The sequence below is a fragment of the Perognathus longimembris genome, chromosome 16 (assembly GCF_023159225.1).
Source record: "Perognathus longimembris pacificus isolate PPM17 chromosome 16, ASM2315922v1, whole genome shotgun sequence".
NCBI classification, from domain to species: Eukaryota; Metazoa; Chordata; class Mammalia; order Rodentia; family Heteromyidae; genus Perognathus; species Perognathus longimembris.
Genome location: NC_063176.1, coordinates 19,711,090 through 19,730,152, shown reverse-complemented (window position 1 = coordinate 19,730,152; position 19,063 = coordinate 19,711,090). Strand labels below are relative to the sequence as shown.

Sequence of the window (19,063 nt, the reverse complement as noted above, 5' to 3'; positions counted from 1 at the left end):
AGGAAGGAAGGAGGGAAGGGAGGGAAGGGAGGGAAAGGGAGGGGAGGGAGGGAGGAAGGGGAGGGAGGGAGGGAAAAGTACTCTTTACCTGACTTATGTAACTGTAAACCCTCTGTATGTAACTTTTATAGTAACAATTTAAAATATTTTTTAAATCATAACAAAAAAAAACATCTTCAGAAAAGCATGCTAATATATTTGATGAACTAGAGTAACTATTTACAGTATCTCTGAGTTCAAACTATACCACCAAAAAAACTAATAAATATATAAATCAGCAATAAAATAGCCACAAGTTAATGAACAAATATAATTATCTGGTATTACAGTGCCCCTGTACCCTGTGTCTGTTCTTGGCAGACTGAAATCTCACAATCATATACAATAGGATCCTTTTTCTGTTTTCTGCAGCAACTGCTGATTCAAACTGTCAGCTGAATGATCACACCTAATTAAGAGTTCAGCAAGAAAAGGATCAATGCTCTTTCATCATGTTAAAAGCATCCACTGTTGCCTCATGCCTGCAATACCCCACTATTCAGGAGGCTGAGATATGAGGATCTAGGTTTGAAACTAGCCTGGACAGAAAAGTTTGTGAGACTGCAGGTTAATCAATAAAATGCTGGAGGAGGAGCTGTGGCTTAAGTGGTAGAAACACCAGCCTTGAGCAACAAGGAGGGCCTGAGACCCTGAATTCAAGCCCTAATACCAACACATATACACACACATAGACAAAGTATCCATTGCTGTTCTTTTGTTTGTTTTTTGACTAACCTTGCTGAAGAGGTTGAGTGTTCGTACTGGGATTCTGACTGACTGGCTGGGTTGAACTGCTGGCTGTTGTGGCAGTAACCAGCCGCACATAATGGAACTTGCTTCCAGGCACTTGAATCTGCTGGACATTGGGAGCAGTTGCCAGAGGAATAATTGTCTTAAATTGTGATGTGTTTACTCCTCCAACAGTGATGGTCTGCACAGCTGACTTTACTGCCTATTAAACAACAATACAACACAGCCATTGTTAATCTGGTCTTTAGCCTTCCTCTCATGTCAACTTGTGGTAATTCAAGTAACACAATGTGTTCCTGCAGGTCAACAAAAGCTCTTGGAAGGAATAACATGGTCAAAAGAAGCAAAAGGAATAGTAATGAACACAAGAGAAAAACCAAAATTAGTAAATTCTACCTTTAATCGCCAGTAGTTCATTTCTTCCATACTTCAGGTCAAAAAATTTCCTAGAAAGATATTATTACTTAATTTGCAAGAATGGGTACCTAGCTTTGTTATACTGTCGTAAAAATTGTAAGAAGTATTTTAAAAACTTTCAGAACTAAGCTTGTCAGTAGAGAAAGAAGAGAATTATTTCTACCAAAACTACTGTAAATTTTATATTCAACATGTTCTAAAGGAAAACAAAGTCCTCCTCTGTACCCATAAGTCTGGTCCATTCTGAAAGGCTTATAATACACCCACCCCTCATATACAAAAGTACCAACTAGTATATGAAAAAGGATGCTAAATTTAGTCCAAAATTTTGGTTGTCTAGGGAAACTAAACAGTTTTGAGTGAATCAGATATGAACCAATAAACCATTTCTCGACTAATTTAAATCCTTTTCTTCAGTCAGACAAAAAAAAATGAAATATCAAAGAAAATGCAGGGCTGGGAATATGGCCTAGTGGCAAGAGTGCCTGCCTTATATACATGAAGCCCTGGGTTCGATTCCCCAGCACCACATATATAGAAAATGGCCAGAAGTGGCGCTGTGGCTCAAGTGGCAGAGTACTAGCCTTCAGCAAAAAGGAAACCAGGGACAGTGCTCAGGCCCTGAGTTCAAGGCCCAGGACTGGCAACAACAACAACAACAACAAGCCAGGGACAGTGGTCAGGACCTGAATTCAAGCCCCAGTACTGGCAAAACAAAACAAAACAAAGAAAATGCAGATGACCATATTTTATGCAGGTCTGTGATGACCCTATTTTATGCAGAATAGTCAATACATTGTCAGAAAACTCAAATGTTCAATTAAGTGTCTCTAACTTGTGATAAGACATTTTATAAAACGTCAGGTCCCCATCTATTCTACTCAAAGCCTTCATGTCAAAGGACAACTGATATATGATGGATGAAATCTATGTTCTCTATAAGGATAGTAAATTAGATAGTAATTCATGAAAGAATCTGACATCTTGAACATGTTCATAAAATTTCCAGAAAAAAAATGGAGTATCATTTAATTAAAAAATTCTAGTATTAGCCAGGCACCAGTGCTTCATGTCTATAATCCTAGACTCAGGATGCTGAGATCTGAAGATTGTGGTTCAAAGCCAGCCAGGAAAGAAAAGTCCCCATGAGACTCCAATAAAGTACTCAAAATGTCCAAAAGTATGCTGTGGCTCAAGTAGTGGAGTGCTCGCCTTGAGCAAAAGAAGCTCAGGGCCAGCACCCAGGCCCAGAGTTCAAGCCCCAGAACCGGGCAGGGGGAGGGGGGGACTCTAGTATCAGAGCTTAGATCCACATAAAATAACTCATGTATTATCATTAGGCAGAGGAATCAAAAGGTCAAAAGACTGTATCAAATTAAAGATAAGAGAAAAAAGTATGCACAACAGTCAGTAAATTTAATGAAAACTGAAGCATAAAGAGTAAAATGTATAATCATTGAAGCTACTGTAAAGACAAGCAACCTACAAGACTAATATGTTCAATAGTGCAAGAGTCCTTGCTACAGGTCATCTCAAATGCAGGAGATAGCACTAGCTTAAGGAACACAGTGCTTCAAACATAGTTGTAATTATTGGGCAGTTAACAGGCACAGAGGCAGCTCCAAAACCAGAGTAAATGCAAGGACTGGTTTGCAAAGTTTCCACAGTATACCTTTTCTCATAAACGAATTTTACTACGTATATTTTAAGTCTACAACATTATGTTACTGGTATTCATACAGACAGAAAAATGGATACAATAGAGAGGCAAATGAACAAATCCAGTATCCCATACAGTTGTTTTCTATGGGAAGAATAGCTAAAAATCTACTCATTTAGCAGGAATCCCAATACACATCCCAATAAAGTAAGACATTATTACCTGGCCCAGAGCCGGCTCCAGGCAAAATCCTTTTACATATACTTTCTACATTGTAGAACCTAAGGCATGTATCACCACACCTAGCTTATTGGTTGAAATGGTTATCTCACTAATTTTTGCACAGGCTGGTCTTGAACTATGATCTTCCCAGTCTCAACCCATTGATGGTCACCTTGGCTATTATGAATAGCGCAGAGGAAACATGAGATTCAGATTGGCATTATCAAGAATATTTCCAAAAGTGGTAGTCTTATTTTTCATTTTTTGAGGAAATATTCTTGAATGTGTTAATCCTAGTTATCTTTATTAACATCTGGGTCTGATAACTCTCAATACCTATATCTATCTTTTAGTTTTGAATAATTTCTTCAGATGTCTAATGAAAGATTTAGGAGATAATCTGAGGCTCTAAGTGATGTTATTTAATAGCAAAATAGATAAGGCACTTTGCTTTCTGGCTGGTAGTTCAGACTAAAGAAAGATTCTCCTAGGCAAATCACAACGGAGAAGACTGGAAGCTGGGCTTCAATTTTTGCTAAGCCAATTCTTTCTCCATGGACCACCACTTCAGTGGCCCCCAGAGAAAGGATTTAGGGTCTTAACCCTAGTTTTTGTCAATGAGACTTATAGGCCAACAGTCTTGCTCGGTCCTCAACCTCTCCGTGGCTACTTTCACTTATTCTCTCCATCTTTCTCCCGTAACTACAGACCAGCATTGGCCCAGAAGGAAAACTCCCTAGGCTTCCCTCTGCTGCTAAAGTCCTCATTCCCTTAGGATAGCTACAGTGCCTTCAAAGAGACTTTTAAAATATATTTCATTCTGCTTTTTAGTTGCCATTGTTGGAAAGTTGCTCTTCGGCAATCCAGTTCTATACAGCCCAAAACAGACAATCCAGACTGCCAGGATTTTAATCTGGGTTCCACAATTTCCTACTTGATGGATCTTGACTACAGAAACTTTATCAAATGTGAAGATGGTACTTTTGTCATAGGGTTGTTAGAAGGACAGATGAGTTAAATTACAGAGTGCAAATGATAACCAATCACATACTACAATGCTCAATAAAAGTGAGTCACGGGCTGGGAATATGGCCTAGTGGCAAGAGTGCTTGCCTCATATACATGAAGCCCTGGGTTCGATTCCCCAGCACCACATATATAGAAAACAGTCAGAAGTGTACTGTGGCTCAAGTGGCAGAGTGCTAGCCTTGAGCAAAAAGAAGCCAGGGACAGTGTTCATGCCGAGTCCAAAGCCCAGGACTGGCAAGTCACTATTTGTATCATCATTCATATGCTCATTCTAGGTAAAGAAACTAAAGCTCAGAGAGTTAATTAACTTCCCCAGGACCACAGAGCCAACAAGTAGCAGGGCCCAGGATATGAACCAGATCTATCTCCAAAATCCAATCTCTTAACAAAAACATTCTACTGCCTTCCTACTGCAGAGGTTAGATGAATAGTTATTAACTGACAGAATAGCATTCTTTTTTTATATTTTTTATTTTTTTGCCAGTCCTGGGGCTTAGAGCACTGTCCAATGTCCCTGGCTTCTTTTTGCTCAAGGCTAGCACTCTGCCACTTGAGCCACAGCGCCACTTCTGGCCATTTTCTGTATATGTGGTGCTAGGGGAATTGAACCCAGGGCCTCATGAATACGAGGCAGGCACTCTAGCCACTAGGCCATATCCCCAGCCCCCAGAATAGCATTCTTAACAAAAGAAGTTACACATTTGCTACAAAGATACACAAAAGTACTTTCAATATATTAAACATTTCTTAATTCTCAAAAAGCTGGTAAAGAGGGGCTGGGGATATAGCCTAGCGGCAAGAGTGCCTGCCTCGGATACACGAGGCCCTAGGTTCGATTCCCTAGCACCACATATACAGAAAACGGCCAGAAGCGGCGCTGTGACTCAAGTGGCAGAGTGCTAGCCTTGAGCGGGAAGAAGCCAGGGACAGTGCTCAGGCCCTGAGTCCAAGGCCCAGGACTGGCAAAAAAAAAAAAAAAAAAAGCTGGTAAAGAAAAAGATGCAAAAAGACAGTGTATCTGATGGTAGCAAACCAAAGAGATGCTGCTGACAAACCAAGGGGTTTTGTCTGGGGTCTGGATCCTGCATCAATAATTGGTGTCACCAACAGCAGTGTGCAACTGATGTTTCTCAAGCAATAAAAAGATTCAGAAGAGGCTGACTTGGCACTGGCAGGGACAAAAAGAAGAATCCTCAATTTTTATATATTTTTTGCCAGTCCTGGAGCTTGAACTCAGGGCCTGAGCACTGTCCCTGGCTTCTTTGTGCTCAAGGCTAGCACTCTATCACTCGAACCACAGTGCCACTTCTAGCTTTTTCTATATATGTGGTGCTGAGAATCAAACCCAGGGCTTCATGTATGGGAGGTAAGCACTCTACCAGTAGGCCATATTCCCAGCCCCCTCAAATTTTTTATGGAGAGACTAACTAGACACTCTTGTGTCCACAGATAATGCTTAATAATTGCTTGTATTATACATATATATACCCTCATATATATATACATATATATACACACACACACACACATAAAATCTGAGTCTTTGAAATAACAGTGTGAAAAGTCATAATAAAAATTAAGTTGGATTCACTGATTTTGAAAGTACATCAAAGTATTAAGGTAGTTGTTTTCTTTTTTGTATTGTTTTGTTATTTATTTGCATCAAAAGCACGTTACTTTCAATAAGTACAATAAAAGATTCCTCAACTTGCTTCTTTCATTACCTCCATGATTTAATCATGTAAGAGCTTCATAGCAAAAACAATCAACTTCTGAAACCACTTACTTCCTCAAACCTGTGTTATCTTTCAACTTTACAGGACAGATCACGTCCTTTGAGTATGGCTTCCATAAAGAGCTGCAAAACATATTCAGTGGCCCCTGCTTGCCTTGGACCCATCTGGCACACAAGTGTAACAATTATGATGCAAACTTCACTTTCTTACTTTACTATGTGTCTCCTGTTTTTGTTTCTCTTTTGTTTAAGACACGTGTTGCTATTAGTCCAGGTTGGTCTTAAACTTGTGATCTTAGTGCCTCAGCTTCCCAAGTGCTACCAATGTGCCCAGTTTATTATCTCTTGCTGTCTCAGAATCATCCCAAATACATTTAATGATAAATTAGGCCTATATTTGCTTTGTTTTGTAGATTAGTCATAATCTGGCCCTAAGTCTTTTTCCATTGCTTCCAAAGACTTAACAATTCTATCATAGTGGTGTCTTACAGTCCCATGTGTTCATCATATAGACGTTCCCTCTGCTCCTTCACTTTGGAGGCTGACATCTGCTTTAAAAAAAATCCAGGCCAGGAGTTTGGCCTAGTGGTAGAGTGCTTGCCTAGCATGCACAAAGCACTGGGTTCTATTCCTCAATACCATACACACAGAAAAGCCGAAAGCGGCACTGTGCCTCAAGTGGTAGAGTGCTAGCCTTGAGCACAAAGCGGTCAAAGACAGTGCCCAGGCCCTGAGTTCAAGCCCCAGCACTGGCAAAAAAAAAAAAAAAATCCACATAAAGCCTTATCTCAAGGATGCCTCCTCTAACCCTCTTAACAGGAGCCAAATCCCTGTATAGAGCCTCCTCACTTTGACAATAAAGGGAAAAAAAAGGAAGAAAGATGGAAAGAGGAAGATTTTTGACTACCTATGTGGCATTTTCTTTTGTAGATGTCTTAATAAAAATGATTTATAAGTTAAAAAAAGCCTCCTGACATCATGGATCTTTTCTTAATTTTATGGTTTGATGTTTGTGCAACTATTGATTTGTTGCTGTAATACTCCCTTCCTCACTACTAACAGACTTTAGGTTCCATATATCTTATTTTTGCTCTCTAGTATTTCCCCCAAAAGAGCACAGGCTCTAACACACAGTAGGCATTTGCTATGGACTTTGGATTACCAGGACTAATTTCCTCTCTGTACTTTTATTACCTCTATACCACACACTTTAGCAATCATGTCATTACTCATTATTTAACTTGGATTCAATTTCAGCTGCCCAACCATGGTAAGCTTTTCTGTAGTTCCCATAGCCTCAGCCCAGGGCACATAGAGACATCAATAAATACTTGGTAGCCACTGTAATTACAGGCTAGAAGAATGTATCTTCAAAATAGGAAGGCTTCATCATTATTCAATCTCTAAGTATCCTGCTTATCTAATGCCAACTGTCTATGTTAATGCAGCACCTTTGTACAAATAATGTTAGACAATTATACTGCAGATGGCTTATTTCTATCCATATTCTCTCTGCTTCCTAGGTCTGTAGCTAAATTATATTTTCTGATCTGTTTCAGTAAGGCTAGGTCATGTTAAGTTTTATCTACAGAAGTGAATGGATACAATACACATACTTTTGGGTCTGCTGCCTTCCCTTCCTTTTCCCTCCCAACTCACTAGAATATAACTAACCACTGGGAAGAGCAGAAGTTTTACTTAGCCAATTGTAAATCTTAGCCTAATATAAATATTAACATTGTAAATAAAATTGCTGCATCATTTAAAAAATATGTTCAATAAAATCAAAACAAGTAAACAGTGATTTTTTTGTTGTTGTTATTGCTGTTGTTTTTCTTATTTCTGTTCCCTCCTCCCAGTCCTGGGCTGGAACTCAGATCCTTGGCACTGCCCTGAGCCTCTTTGTACTTAAGGCTATTGCCACAGTACACTTCCAGCTTTGTCTGAGTAGTTTACTAGAGATAAGAATCTAATGGACTTTCCTGCCTTGGCTGGCTTTGAACTGTAATCTTCAGATCTCAGCCTCCTGAGTAGCGAGGATTACAAGTGTGAGCCACTGGTACCTAGGATTTTTTGTTTTGTTTCCTTTTTAATTTATGAGATCGTCTTGACTACACAGGCTAGCTGGCCTCAAACTCATGTTCTCTTGCCTCAGCCTTCTGATAGTAACATAATTTCATTCAAATGATAATACTGATAAATGATTATACTAGCCACTATTTTCTTTAAAAACTGTTACTTAACAGTCAAAAATGTATTTTTTTCTTCTCCCTCTGTGAACTTGTATTTGAATTCTATCATTTCTAAAAATTTTAACACAATCCACCATTTTATACTTGAAATTCTTCTACCATGTTGTCTGAAACAAAAAGATATATAAATTGAAATTTTTTAAACATATCCTAAACTAAAAATTTTCATTTATATTGAATTAATACAATACCTCTGATCTAGATCTTCAGTTCTTTTTTCTTTGAGACAGAGTTGCTAGACAGCTCAGACTGGCCTTGAACTTGCTATGCAACCCAGGCTGGCCCTAAACTTTGGATTGTCCTGCTTCTGCCACAAACACATAAACATAATAGTTTGTTTACAAAATTCCCTTAAAGAAATTTTTTTTATTTTTTCCCTTTATTGTCAAAGTGAAGTACAGAGGGGTTACAGTTTCATATGTAAGGAAGTGAGTACAATTCTTGTTCAACTTGTTTCCTTCTCCCTCATTTCCCCCCTCCCCCTTCATCTCTCCTCCCCATGAGTTGTACAGTTGGTTTACACCAAATGATTTTGTAAGTATTGTTTTTGGAATCATTTATCTTTTTATCCTTTGTCTCTCGATTTTGATATTCCCTTTCCCCTCCCTAGTTCTAATACGTGTATATAGAGTATCCAGGGTATTCAGGTGAGATACAGTAATAGCGGGGGTACAACCACAGGAAGGGAATAGGAGAGAAACAAATAAGAAAAAGGTACAGTTTCACATGGCATGTTGAAAATAATTACAACAATGATATAACATTTATTTCCATAACATGGAGTTCATTTCACTTAGCAACGCCTTATATGTTCATAAGGGCATTTTATTGTGATCAACAACTTCCCACCCAGATCAGAAAATCAGATAAATCCTGGTTTTCTTCCATTAGCTAAGCAAGACCAAGCAGACACTTAAGGGTTCCTGCAGTAAGCCATCCTGACTCATGTAATACCTAAGACTTGGCTCATGAAAATGTAATCAATCAGTCGGTTAAAGATGTTAACCATTTAGGACCTGCTAACATGAGAAGAAAAATTATCACTATTGATCTGCATGCTTTTTCATTACCCCAACTCATTCCTTTCACATAGGCTTAGTCTTTTCAGTATTGAGTTACTAGTTCTGCAAAAACCAGAATCAGAATGTTACCCAATTGAAATAATGGTGAAAAATAATAAATAATTTTAAATTTCTTAAAAAAAAAAAAAGAAGCTGAGTGTGGCAGTACAAGCTATAATCATAGCACTCGGGAGGCAAGAGGATCAAAAGAGGCTACATGTTAAGACCTTTCTCAAATAAACAAACATAGAAAGGGGATTTTAGGACTTTACACCTCACGTCACTAGTAACGCTTTAGCTACAAGTCCAACTCAAATATTATGAAGTACTATCATAATCCAACTTTGTGATTCTATACCTTGGTCTACATATTAGCACTTAAAATATTAAATGTTATTTAATATTAATTAAATATTTCTTTAGTATTAACAATATTAAATACTTATGAAGTGCCAGACTTTGAAGTCAGGCCCCACTTTACCACGTGAACCCCACTTTAAAACATGAACCCCACTTTACCATGCAAATCTGAGATAAGCAGGCCCTGTGAGCAAACCCAGGACAAGCCCATTAAAGCCCAGCCAGTCAAGAACTCTAACCGCTGGGAATGCTTAACTCTGACTGCCCCCCCAGAGTGCCTCGAGCCCTGAGCCAATCAGATTTGTACCTGTGTCCTAATCTTGCTTGCTTGAACACCTGATTGTTGTAACTTTGTTTTTGCCTTTATAAGCCCTGTGTAATCGCAGCTCGAGGCTTCCTCCTAAATTCCGCTGTGTCGGTGGGTAGGACGAGGCCCGAGTTGCAGCTTGCATGAATAAAGCCTTGCCTTGCTTTTGCATTTTGGAATGGTCTTCTTGGTGGTGGTTTCGCAACTTGGCACAACATGTGGGGTTTCGTCCGGGATGGCCCCAGAGACCCCCGAGACCCTAGACTGCGAAGGTAAGAAAATAGGGCTGTTCATTCTGTGTGTCTGTGTCTGTGTGATCTGTAGTTTTGTTTTCTGTTTAGGCCAGCCGCCTGAATCTGAACCTGTAGGTAGTGAAGGACCAGCTGGAGTGGACACGCTCGTATGGGCAGACCTGGAGGACCTGAGGGACACCTCAAGCCCTCCACAGGGGGCTCAGGCTTCCCACTACCACCCTGAACCTGAAGGACTGGACTGGGAGGCCCTTCTAATGGGCGCCCGTCCAGTCCACTCTATATTCGGGGTTGTCTGGTCCGCTCCTACACAGGAACCGGAGAGAGAGAGAGCCTCAAGACTGTGTGGTCTGCCCCCTCACAGGGGCAGGAGACACAGTGAGACTGTGTGGTCTGCCCCCTCACAGGGGCAGGAGAGACACAGTGAGGCTGTGTGGTCTGCCTCCTCACAGGGGCAGGAGAGAGACAGTCGAACCTGTAAGCCGCGGCTCCCTAAGTCTGTCTGTAAGTGTTGTCTGGTTTTTGTGCCTGTGACTATTTTTGTGTGTTTCTTTCTTGCGCTGTGCCTGACTGACAAACGGATGATGGGGAACGTTCCTTCCACTCCCCTGGACTTGACTTTAGCTCACTGGGAAGATGTACAGGTGACAGCCCACAATCAGTCAATCAGTGAGAGTGTCTGCAAAAAAGAACTCTAGGGGGACCCCCACCCAGCCTTCTTAAGCAGAAAATTGTTTGGTATGCTAAAATGTTTTACTAAAACTATCAAGCCCTGGAAAATGAGGCTGGAGAATGCTAAAATCATTTGTTAAAGGTTTTTGTCTTAAAATGTACGGCCGATGCTTATTCAGCGGGCTTTAAGATCTTTTGAAAATGTATGTGTGTGTGCATGTGTGAGTGTGAACATGTTCAAGACTGCAGTATGATGCAAAACTAAGTTTAAGTTTAAAGTCAAAGGGTCATCAAGTTTGGGCATTACCAAATGCTTTAAAGGATTTCTCAGGGTTCTTTAATTAAAATTAAAAAAAATCAGAGCTAAGCGTCAGAAATTTGGATTTAAAAGGATACATATATACTAAACTAATGGGGATAGAAGTAAACTCTCATTAACTCTATGTATGTAGGAAGAAATGGCAAAATCGGCCAATGTTTCTCACTAATATATTGGAAAGCTGAATGGATAAGTATTTCTAATTGTAATTCTTGCATTAAGGAAAAATTCAAAGGTCTTCATGCCATGCAGTAACTGGGACTGAAGAAAAAAAAAAAAGAGGCTCTTTTGAAACAAGCAGCCCATAGGCAAAGGGTGGCACCTGGTTTCAGAATGCCTGTGAGCTTCAGTTTTTCCGATGCAGATAAAAGCTAAAATGTTGTGTTAGTGTTAAAAAGGCTTTGGAAATCAAGAATACATTTCTAGATAAGAAATTTGGAAGTAAAATTGTCCTAAATAATTATTGCAAAGTGAGAAAAGGAGAATTATGGCTACCAAAATGTTTAATTGCCATTCCAGCTTCTTTGTAGGTTTTTTGTAACCGTTTCCAGCAGGCCCACAGAAAACCACAGGTGATTCCTACAAGTTGGTCGAGATCTAATACTGACCCTTAATAAGTTCCAGGTAAGAGAGCATGCTTAAAAACTACTTCTGTGTGGACCACCTTGTTGCTTATAATTGGAGTAAATTGGCCCCTTATAAGACTCACTGATCTGAATCTGCGGTTCAAAGCCAGCCCAGGCAAAGAAAGGTCCCTGTGAGAGACTTGTCTCTAATCAGCCAGCAGAGTGCTGGGAACGGAGTTGTGTGGAGCTCAAAGTGGTAGAGTGCTAGTCAGCTGGAGAGCTGGGGGACAGCGCTCAGGCCCTGAGTCCAAGTCCAGTGGAAAGTCACTCCTCCTGGGACAAAAGTGATGGAGCATCCAGAGGCAGTAAGCTGCTGCTTGGATGGCAGAGATGGTGTCAGATCCTACAGTCACTCCTGTTTGGCCTTTCAAAAGTTAATCAAAGCCGGGAAGTCCTAGAAGCATAGTTCATAAGCATGCCTTTCCAATGCCCATGTCTGTCTACTGGGCAGGAACTTGCCAGTCATCTGTGATAGTGGTTAGTAAGGGTAAGTTTGTCAAATGAGAGGATAGATTAAAATCTCAACCCCCTGCATTTACTCAAAGCTCTGACTGGCAGTGAGAATTTTAAGCTGATACATCTGTTTAGGAAAGAAAGCTTGTAGACCTGAGATTGTGTCCTTATTGAGATCTGTTAAAGGCCTGCAAAGGTAACTTTTTAGGTCATCAGAGATCAGTTCCCCAGCCAGTCAGGAAAATGCTTTTACAAACTAGAATGTTAAAAGGCACAAATTTGTAAACCTGAAGTCACCCATCTGGGCTTCATATTAAAAGAGAGCAAGCGTTGGCTGTCAGATGCACGTAGACTGTGCTGAAAATCCCTGTGCCTAAATCAGCCAGACAAGTCAGAGTTCCTGGGAACAGACTTTAGTAGACCCAGGGCCACGAGCTTTGCCTCCTGTGCCCCAGTATTCCCAAGAAGACTTGGAGTGGATAAAGAAAATTCCCATGGCCCACAAAACCCTGGACAGAGAAGGAAACAATGACTGGAAAACTTTTGAAGGGAAACTTATCCTGCCACAAGGGCTGGGTAAGGGGATCCTTAAGAGAATCCACTGAGTTTCTCACATGGGAACCCGAAAAATGCAGGACTTACTCCGACATTCCAAAGTGAAAATTAGACAAGGAGATCAATTTACTGAAGATATTGTTAAAAATTGCAAGGCCTGTCAGCTTGCCAATGCCCCCAATCAACAGATTACTAAAGGGGCTCGCCTCTGTGGGAATAGGCCAGGCGTGTATTGGGAAGTAGATTTCACAGAAATTACAAATATTTGCTAGTTTTTGTAGACACCTTTTCAGGATGGGTTGAAGCCTATCCAACAAAGCATGAGACTGCGAATGTAGTGGCTAAGAAGATCCTGGAAGAAATCCTACCCAGGTATGGCTTCCCATCCACCATTGGGTCAGACAACGGACAGGCTTTCGTCTCAAAGTAAGTCAGGGAATAGCTGCAGCACTGGGGACGGATTGGAAATTGCATTGTGCTTATAGACCCCATAGTTCAGGACAGGTAGAGAAAATGAATCGGACTCTAAAAGAGACCTTAACTAAACTGGCCTTAGAGACTGGCGCAGACTGGGTGTCACTCCTTCCTTTTGCTCTGCTTAGAGTAAGAAATTCTCCCTATCAGCTTGGCTGTACGGGTACCCCCCGCCCATTATCCCTAGCCTTCAGACTGAATTGCTTGCTGATTTGGATGATGCTGAATTTTTGTGTAAACTCGATTATTTGCAGCTCGTGCACAAGAATGTGACCCCAACTTAAGTCATTATATGATTCTGCTTCTGTCCCTACTCCCCATTTATTCAGACCAGGGGACTGAAATCCTTAGAACCATGGTGGAAGGAACCCTAAACGGCATCGCCACTTGGGTTCATTGCTTCCACGCCAGGCCAGCTGACCCCTTTGCCCTGGATGACGACTACCGGGGTGGAACATGGGAGGTCTCCAAGCACCCGACTCAGCCGCTTCGCCTTCGCCTCAAGAAAAGAAAGTTAGACTGACTATTGTTATAATTTTCTTTTTGCCTTCTTTCCCTACTACCCTGGCTAGTGTTGATGTTATTTTGGCAGCTCACTCCAAAGTGAAGTGACCCCCTTATTTTAGGTAGTTTTGGGCTTGCTCAGGAATACGGTATAGCCACCCGACCCTTAGAGCACAGCTGAGAAGTTTATGTATTTTGTTGCTTACATTTGGATACTAAACACTATACAGCTAATGGTAAGTCTGTATAGCTGAAAGCTAATTTTCAGTTTGCAGTAATCCTGCAGTCCCTTGGTAAAGTAGACTAAGGTTATAGGTTCCTGGGTAGGTAAGGTCAATGCCCCTGAGTCAGCCTGAAGAAGTTACAGAAGATGGATGATCTTCACCCATCTGCCCCCCTTTAAAACCGAGGGACCAGAGTTGTTTTTGGGAAGATGAGGCAGGATAAACTAGAGGCATGCAAAACAGAGGTACAGAGACTGTACTTGTAAGAAATGGTGACAGGCCCTTTGGTTACTACATTGGGCCCTACTGGCCCATGCCTTACCTCTATATCATCCCCTAGACATGCAAGCCATTGAAGTGGACAGAATGGAGCCATGATTGGCTCCCAAGGTACCAAAAAGAAAAAGGGGGAAATGAAGTACCAGACTTTGAAGTCAGGCCCCACTTTACCACGTGAACCCCACTTTACCACGTGAACCCCACTTTACCATGCAAATCTGAGATAAGCAGGCCCAGTGAGCAAACAAGCCCATTAGGGCCCAGCCAGTCAAGAACTCTAACCGCTGGGAATGCTTAACTCTGACTGCCCCCCAGAGTGCCTCGAGCCCTGAGCCAATCAGATTTGTACCTGTGTCCTAATCTTACTTGCTTGAACACCTGATTGTTGTAACTTTGTTTTTGCCTTTATAAGCCCTGTGTAATCGCAGCTCGAGGCTTCCTCCTAAATTCCGCTGTGTCGGTGGGTAGGACGAGGCCCAAGTTGCAGCTTGCTTGAATAAAGCCTTGCCTTACTTTTGCATTTCAGAATGTCTGAGTCTCGGTGGTCTTCTTGGTGGTGGTTTCGCGACTTGACACAACACTTAAATAATTGTTTATTTAAATATTAAATATTTAAAATATTAATGCCTAGATGTTCTGACTTAAATGGGGTCTAGCAGGAGATAAGCCAGGAAATAAGTATCTTCAAGAGGCCCCAAATGGGGTTGGGAAGGTGGCTTAGTGGTAGAGTGGTTGCGAAGCATGCATGAAGTCCTGGGTTCAATTCCTCAGTACCACATAAATAGAAAAACCTGGAAGTGATGCTATAGGTCAAGTGCTAGTGTTCAGAAAAAGAAGCTCAGGGAAAGTGCCCAGGCTCTGAGTTCAAGCCCCATGACTAGCAAAAAAAAAAAAAAGACCCCAGTGTTTAAAAAGTATAGCCAAGGCTGAGAACCATTCATCTGACTGGGCTCTCCCAGAATCCAGTGAACACAGGCAAGGGTGATCCAAAAAGACTTCTGGGAAGACTGGCAGTAATTTTTAAAAGGGACAAGTGATAAGTGAATCTTTGGTTCACAACATATTGATACAAGCTATCAAGTCCATCTTGGTCTAGTCACCAGAACGCTGTGTAGTGAGGTTTTAACAGTACCTGTCACTTATCCTCAGGAGTATAGGGGAATATATAACACAGAAAAGTGACCCAGTCCAGAAAAGTCTGCAAGAAAGAAGATGGATGCAGCTATCGTAGTGGCAAGGAAAGGACACAGAAGACAATGGTAAGGTAAACTGCATCCTACCACTGGAGTTATTACACAAGTAAGTTTCCACTGACCAAGTAGTACAGAACAAGGGCTAAGACATCTTGATAGGACCCTGCAGTTAACAGACTGTAGGAAGCAAGAGCTAAAAGGGAAGTTGCAAAGGTACCTAAAAGAGAATAGGGCACTGTGGACATACCCACAAAGGCTTCCCAAAACGGCATCCTATGCACTCAACTCTAAAGTCACATTCAGACACCTGGTATACAGATACTAACAACAGCTATATTAACAACAATCCCTGTCATGTAAAACTTTGTCCTTTTCCTTCAAATCTTCCTTCTAATCAGAAAGGAGAAAATGAAGGAAGGGGCAACAAGGTATTAGAAGAGTAGTGAATGCAATCTTCTTCTCTACTACCGATCTCTGAGCCAGGGGAAGCTTAAGTCAATGACAGCTTTAAATAAAACTTCTCATACCTGCAAATCTTTTTTTTTTTTTTTTTTGGCCAGTAGTGGGCCTTGGACTCAGGGCCTGAGCACTGTCCCTGGCTTCTTCCCGCTCAAGGCTAGCACTCTGCCACTTGAGCCACAGCGCCGCTTCTGGCCGTTTTCTGTATATGTGGTGCTGGGGAATCGAACCTAGGGCCTCGTGTATCCGAGGCAGGCACTCTTGCCACTAGGCTATATCCCCAGCCTCATACCTGCAAATCTTAAACAGTAATACCATGACTATTCTACAGTTGAAAACAATTCATCTCAAAAGGTAAATAAGGCTTGGTGTGGTGGTGCATGCCTGTAAGCCCAGCACACAGAAAGTGGAGGTAGGATGATGATGATCACTAACCTGAGGTCTCTCCCAGAACCCAGGCTTCCTTCCTCAAACTATCTTTCACAGCTGCTAATATCCAGCCTAACTCAAGAGATTGAAACAGAATCACTGTGGATTAGGACCAGGCACCAAAAACTCCCCAGGTAACTCCAATGTGCAGCCAAGGGTAAAAACAACTGCTTTACATGCATTTCTGAGGACAATAAGATCTTTAATCTGACCATAGCACTCCAAGCTCTTACACCACCAAAACAATGGAGCCCCCTAAAGAAGTCACACTTTGGAATTTTTGTGTAAATTATTACCTTAACCCAGAAAGCTCATTCCCATGTAAGTCTCACCTGCCATTAAGATTTGAGATCATTCAGATAGTCTTTGAATAGAGTGGGTAGTGCCCATCTGTAACACCAGTTGCTTTGGAGGTGGAGGTGGGAAAATCAAGAGTTTGAGGCCAGGCAAGACCCTGTCTTAAAAACAAAATATAACCTTCCGCCGCAGCAGCCATTGGAGAAGTGCAGCCATGGCTCTGCGCTACCCCCATGGCTGTGGGCCTCAACCCTAAGGGGCACAAAGAGACCAAGAACGTGAGCAAGCCACGGCACAGCCGCCGCCGCAGGCACACCAAGTTCGTGCGGGACATGATCAGTGAGGTGTGCGGCTTCGCCCCATACGAGCGGCATGACGTGGAGCTGCTCAAGGTGTCCAAGGACAAGCGGGCCATCAAGAAAACGGTCAGGACACACGTCCGCGCCAAGAGGAAGCGCGAGGTGCTGAGCAGCATGCTGGCCGCCATGAGGAAGGCAGCCGCCATGAGGAAGGCAACCGCCAAGAAGGACTGAGACCCCGCTGGCCCCCAATAAATAAACCTTTGCTCCCTCCCCCCCCCAAAATGTATATTATATAAATATATAAATAAAACAAAAGGACTAGGAATATGGCTCAAGTGGTAGAGCATTTGCTTAGCATGCATATGGCTCTAGTCTAATCCCCAGTACCACAAAAAAACAACAGAATTTTCTTCTCTATATATACCTTTACACAGAGAGAGAGAGAAAGAGAGAGAGAGAAAGAACAGAGCCCAATCCAACTTTAATCATTACAATTCTGTGGAGAATTTTAATTTTTTACTCCAAATTCCCTTAATAATTCCTTTAAAAATCTTACCTTACTGGTGTTTGGGTTCAAGTACATATTACTATGCATTTTATTCAGCAAGCACTTAAATATCTGAATTTATTCCATTTCAGAAAGATTTGTCGACATTAACTGGGCAGGTAGATGTCTATTTTAACAAATTGTACTTATATAACATGTAAGGCAAATGTTTAATATTTGTTTTACTTATGAACCCCTCCCGCTCTCCTGATTCATGCCTCTTCTCCCACCCCTCTTGTGCTGGTACTACACTTGAACTCGGGGCCTAGAAACTGCCCTTTAGTTTTTTTGTTCAAGGCTGGTTCTCTACCACTTGAGCCATACTTCCATTTGTGGCTTCTTTTTTTTTTTTGCCAGTCGTGGGGCTTGAACTCAGGGCTTGAGCACTGTCCCTGGCTTCTTTTTGCTCAAGGCTAGCACTCTGCCACTTGAGCCACAGCGCCACTTCTGGCCGTTTTCTATGTATGTGGTGCTGAGGAATCGAACCCAGGGCTTTATGTATACGAGGCAAGCACTCTTGCCACTAGGCCATATCCCCAGTCCCATTTGTGGCTTCTTGATCATACAGATAAAAGTCACAGACTTTCCTGTCTGGGCTGGCTTCAAACCACAATCTTCAGCTCCTGAGTAGCGAGGCTTACAAGCATGAGCCAGTGGCACCCAGCTACTTACAAACACTGACAAGCCAATGAAGAAGGCAGATACAAAACATATTCTGTTTTATGTGTCTGGAGTCACAAGAGTGGCTGGCATCTTATAGAATAATGCCTGGATTTCTACCTGAATAATGTAACTTGTAAAACATTCCTTTTTCATTCGTTTTTATACACTGGCATAAAACTATACATTATCATTCATATTCATTCATATTCATATGGGCATGAAAAACATCTTAGCATGCAAAATGATTATTATCATGTTTTTAAAAGTAAGTTTCGGTTGTTACAATTCCTTGATTACAAAATAAATTCAAGATTCACTGAATGCCTATTACTTGCCTGGGGATATATGAAAACTAGAATATCTGAATGATTAGTTAGAAAATAAAGGCATCAACCACAATATTTGTCATTTTCATTTTTTTTACCTTATTTGGTGATTTCAAAGGTGAGATGGCTATTTTATTTGGTGTCTGTGTTGTAGAATTTATAGTTGATCCAATAACACCACTCTCAGGTATTGTTATGGTCTTTGATGGAGTTCCAGGAGTAGATTGTGAAAGAACCCTACCTGCAAATGAGAGGTAGCACATCAGTTTGAATTTTTTCAATAATGGTATAAAAATATATGTAATGATGATCTACACCACAACATTTCAGTATGTGTTCATTTCTTAGGTATCAACATGGGACCTTAAACACTGAAGCAAGTCCCTCATGAGCTGTGGTGATGCTAGACAGAAAGAAACAAAGCAAAGCTGTTTAGGAATATTTAATATCAGTTTACTGGGACAACTAAGCAAGTGCCCCGTTTACATAGTTTCTGAAAGTCAGTCTCAAAAGTTTAGACTCTGTATTCTATTGTGCTATGACTGTCATCTATCTGAGCTTAAATCATGAAAGGAACACTTACATCCTCATTTATAAAAAAAAAACAGCTATTAGATGGACTAACCTGAATATTGTCAGGGTACTTACAGTCTGATTT

General features: G+C 41.3%; 1 protein-coding gene and 1 pseudogene across 4 annotated transcripts in view; one reads left to right on the top strand and one right to left on the bottom strand.

Moving 5' to 3' along the window:
• Positions 1–19,063, bottom strand: part of Lin54 (lin-54 DREAM MuvB core complex component) — a 60,739-nt gene that overhangs the window by 16,170 nt on the left and 25,506 nt on the right. For all 4 annotated transcript variants that reach the window (XM_048364754.1, XM_048364756.1, XM_048364753.1 and 1 more), the window contains exons 4-5: positions 18,504–18,646; positions 775–991 (exon numbers count right to left, since the gene is read on the bottom strand). In XM_048364754.1, coding sequence (XP_048220711.1) covers positions 775–991; positions 18,504–18,646 — 360 coding nt within the window. The remainder of the gene's footprint in view (positions 1–774; positions 992–18,503; positions 18,647–19,063) is intronic.
• LOC125364987 lies at positions 16,774–17,100 on the top strand (annotated as a pseudogene).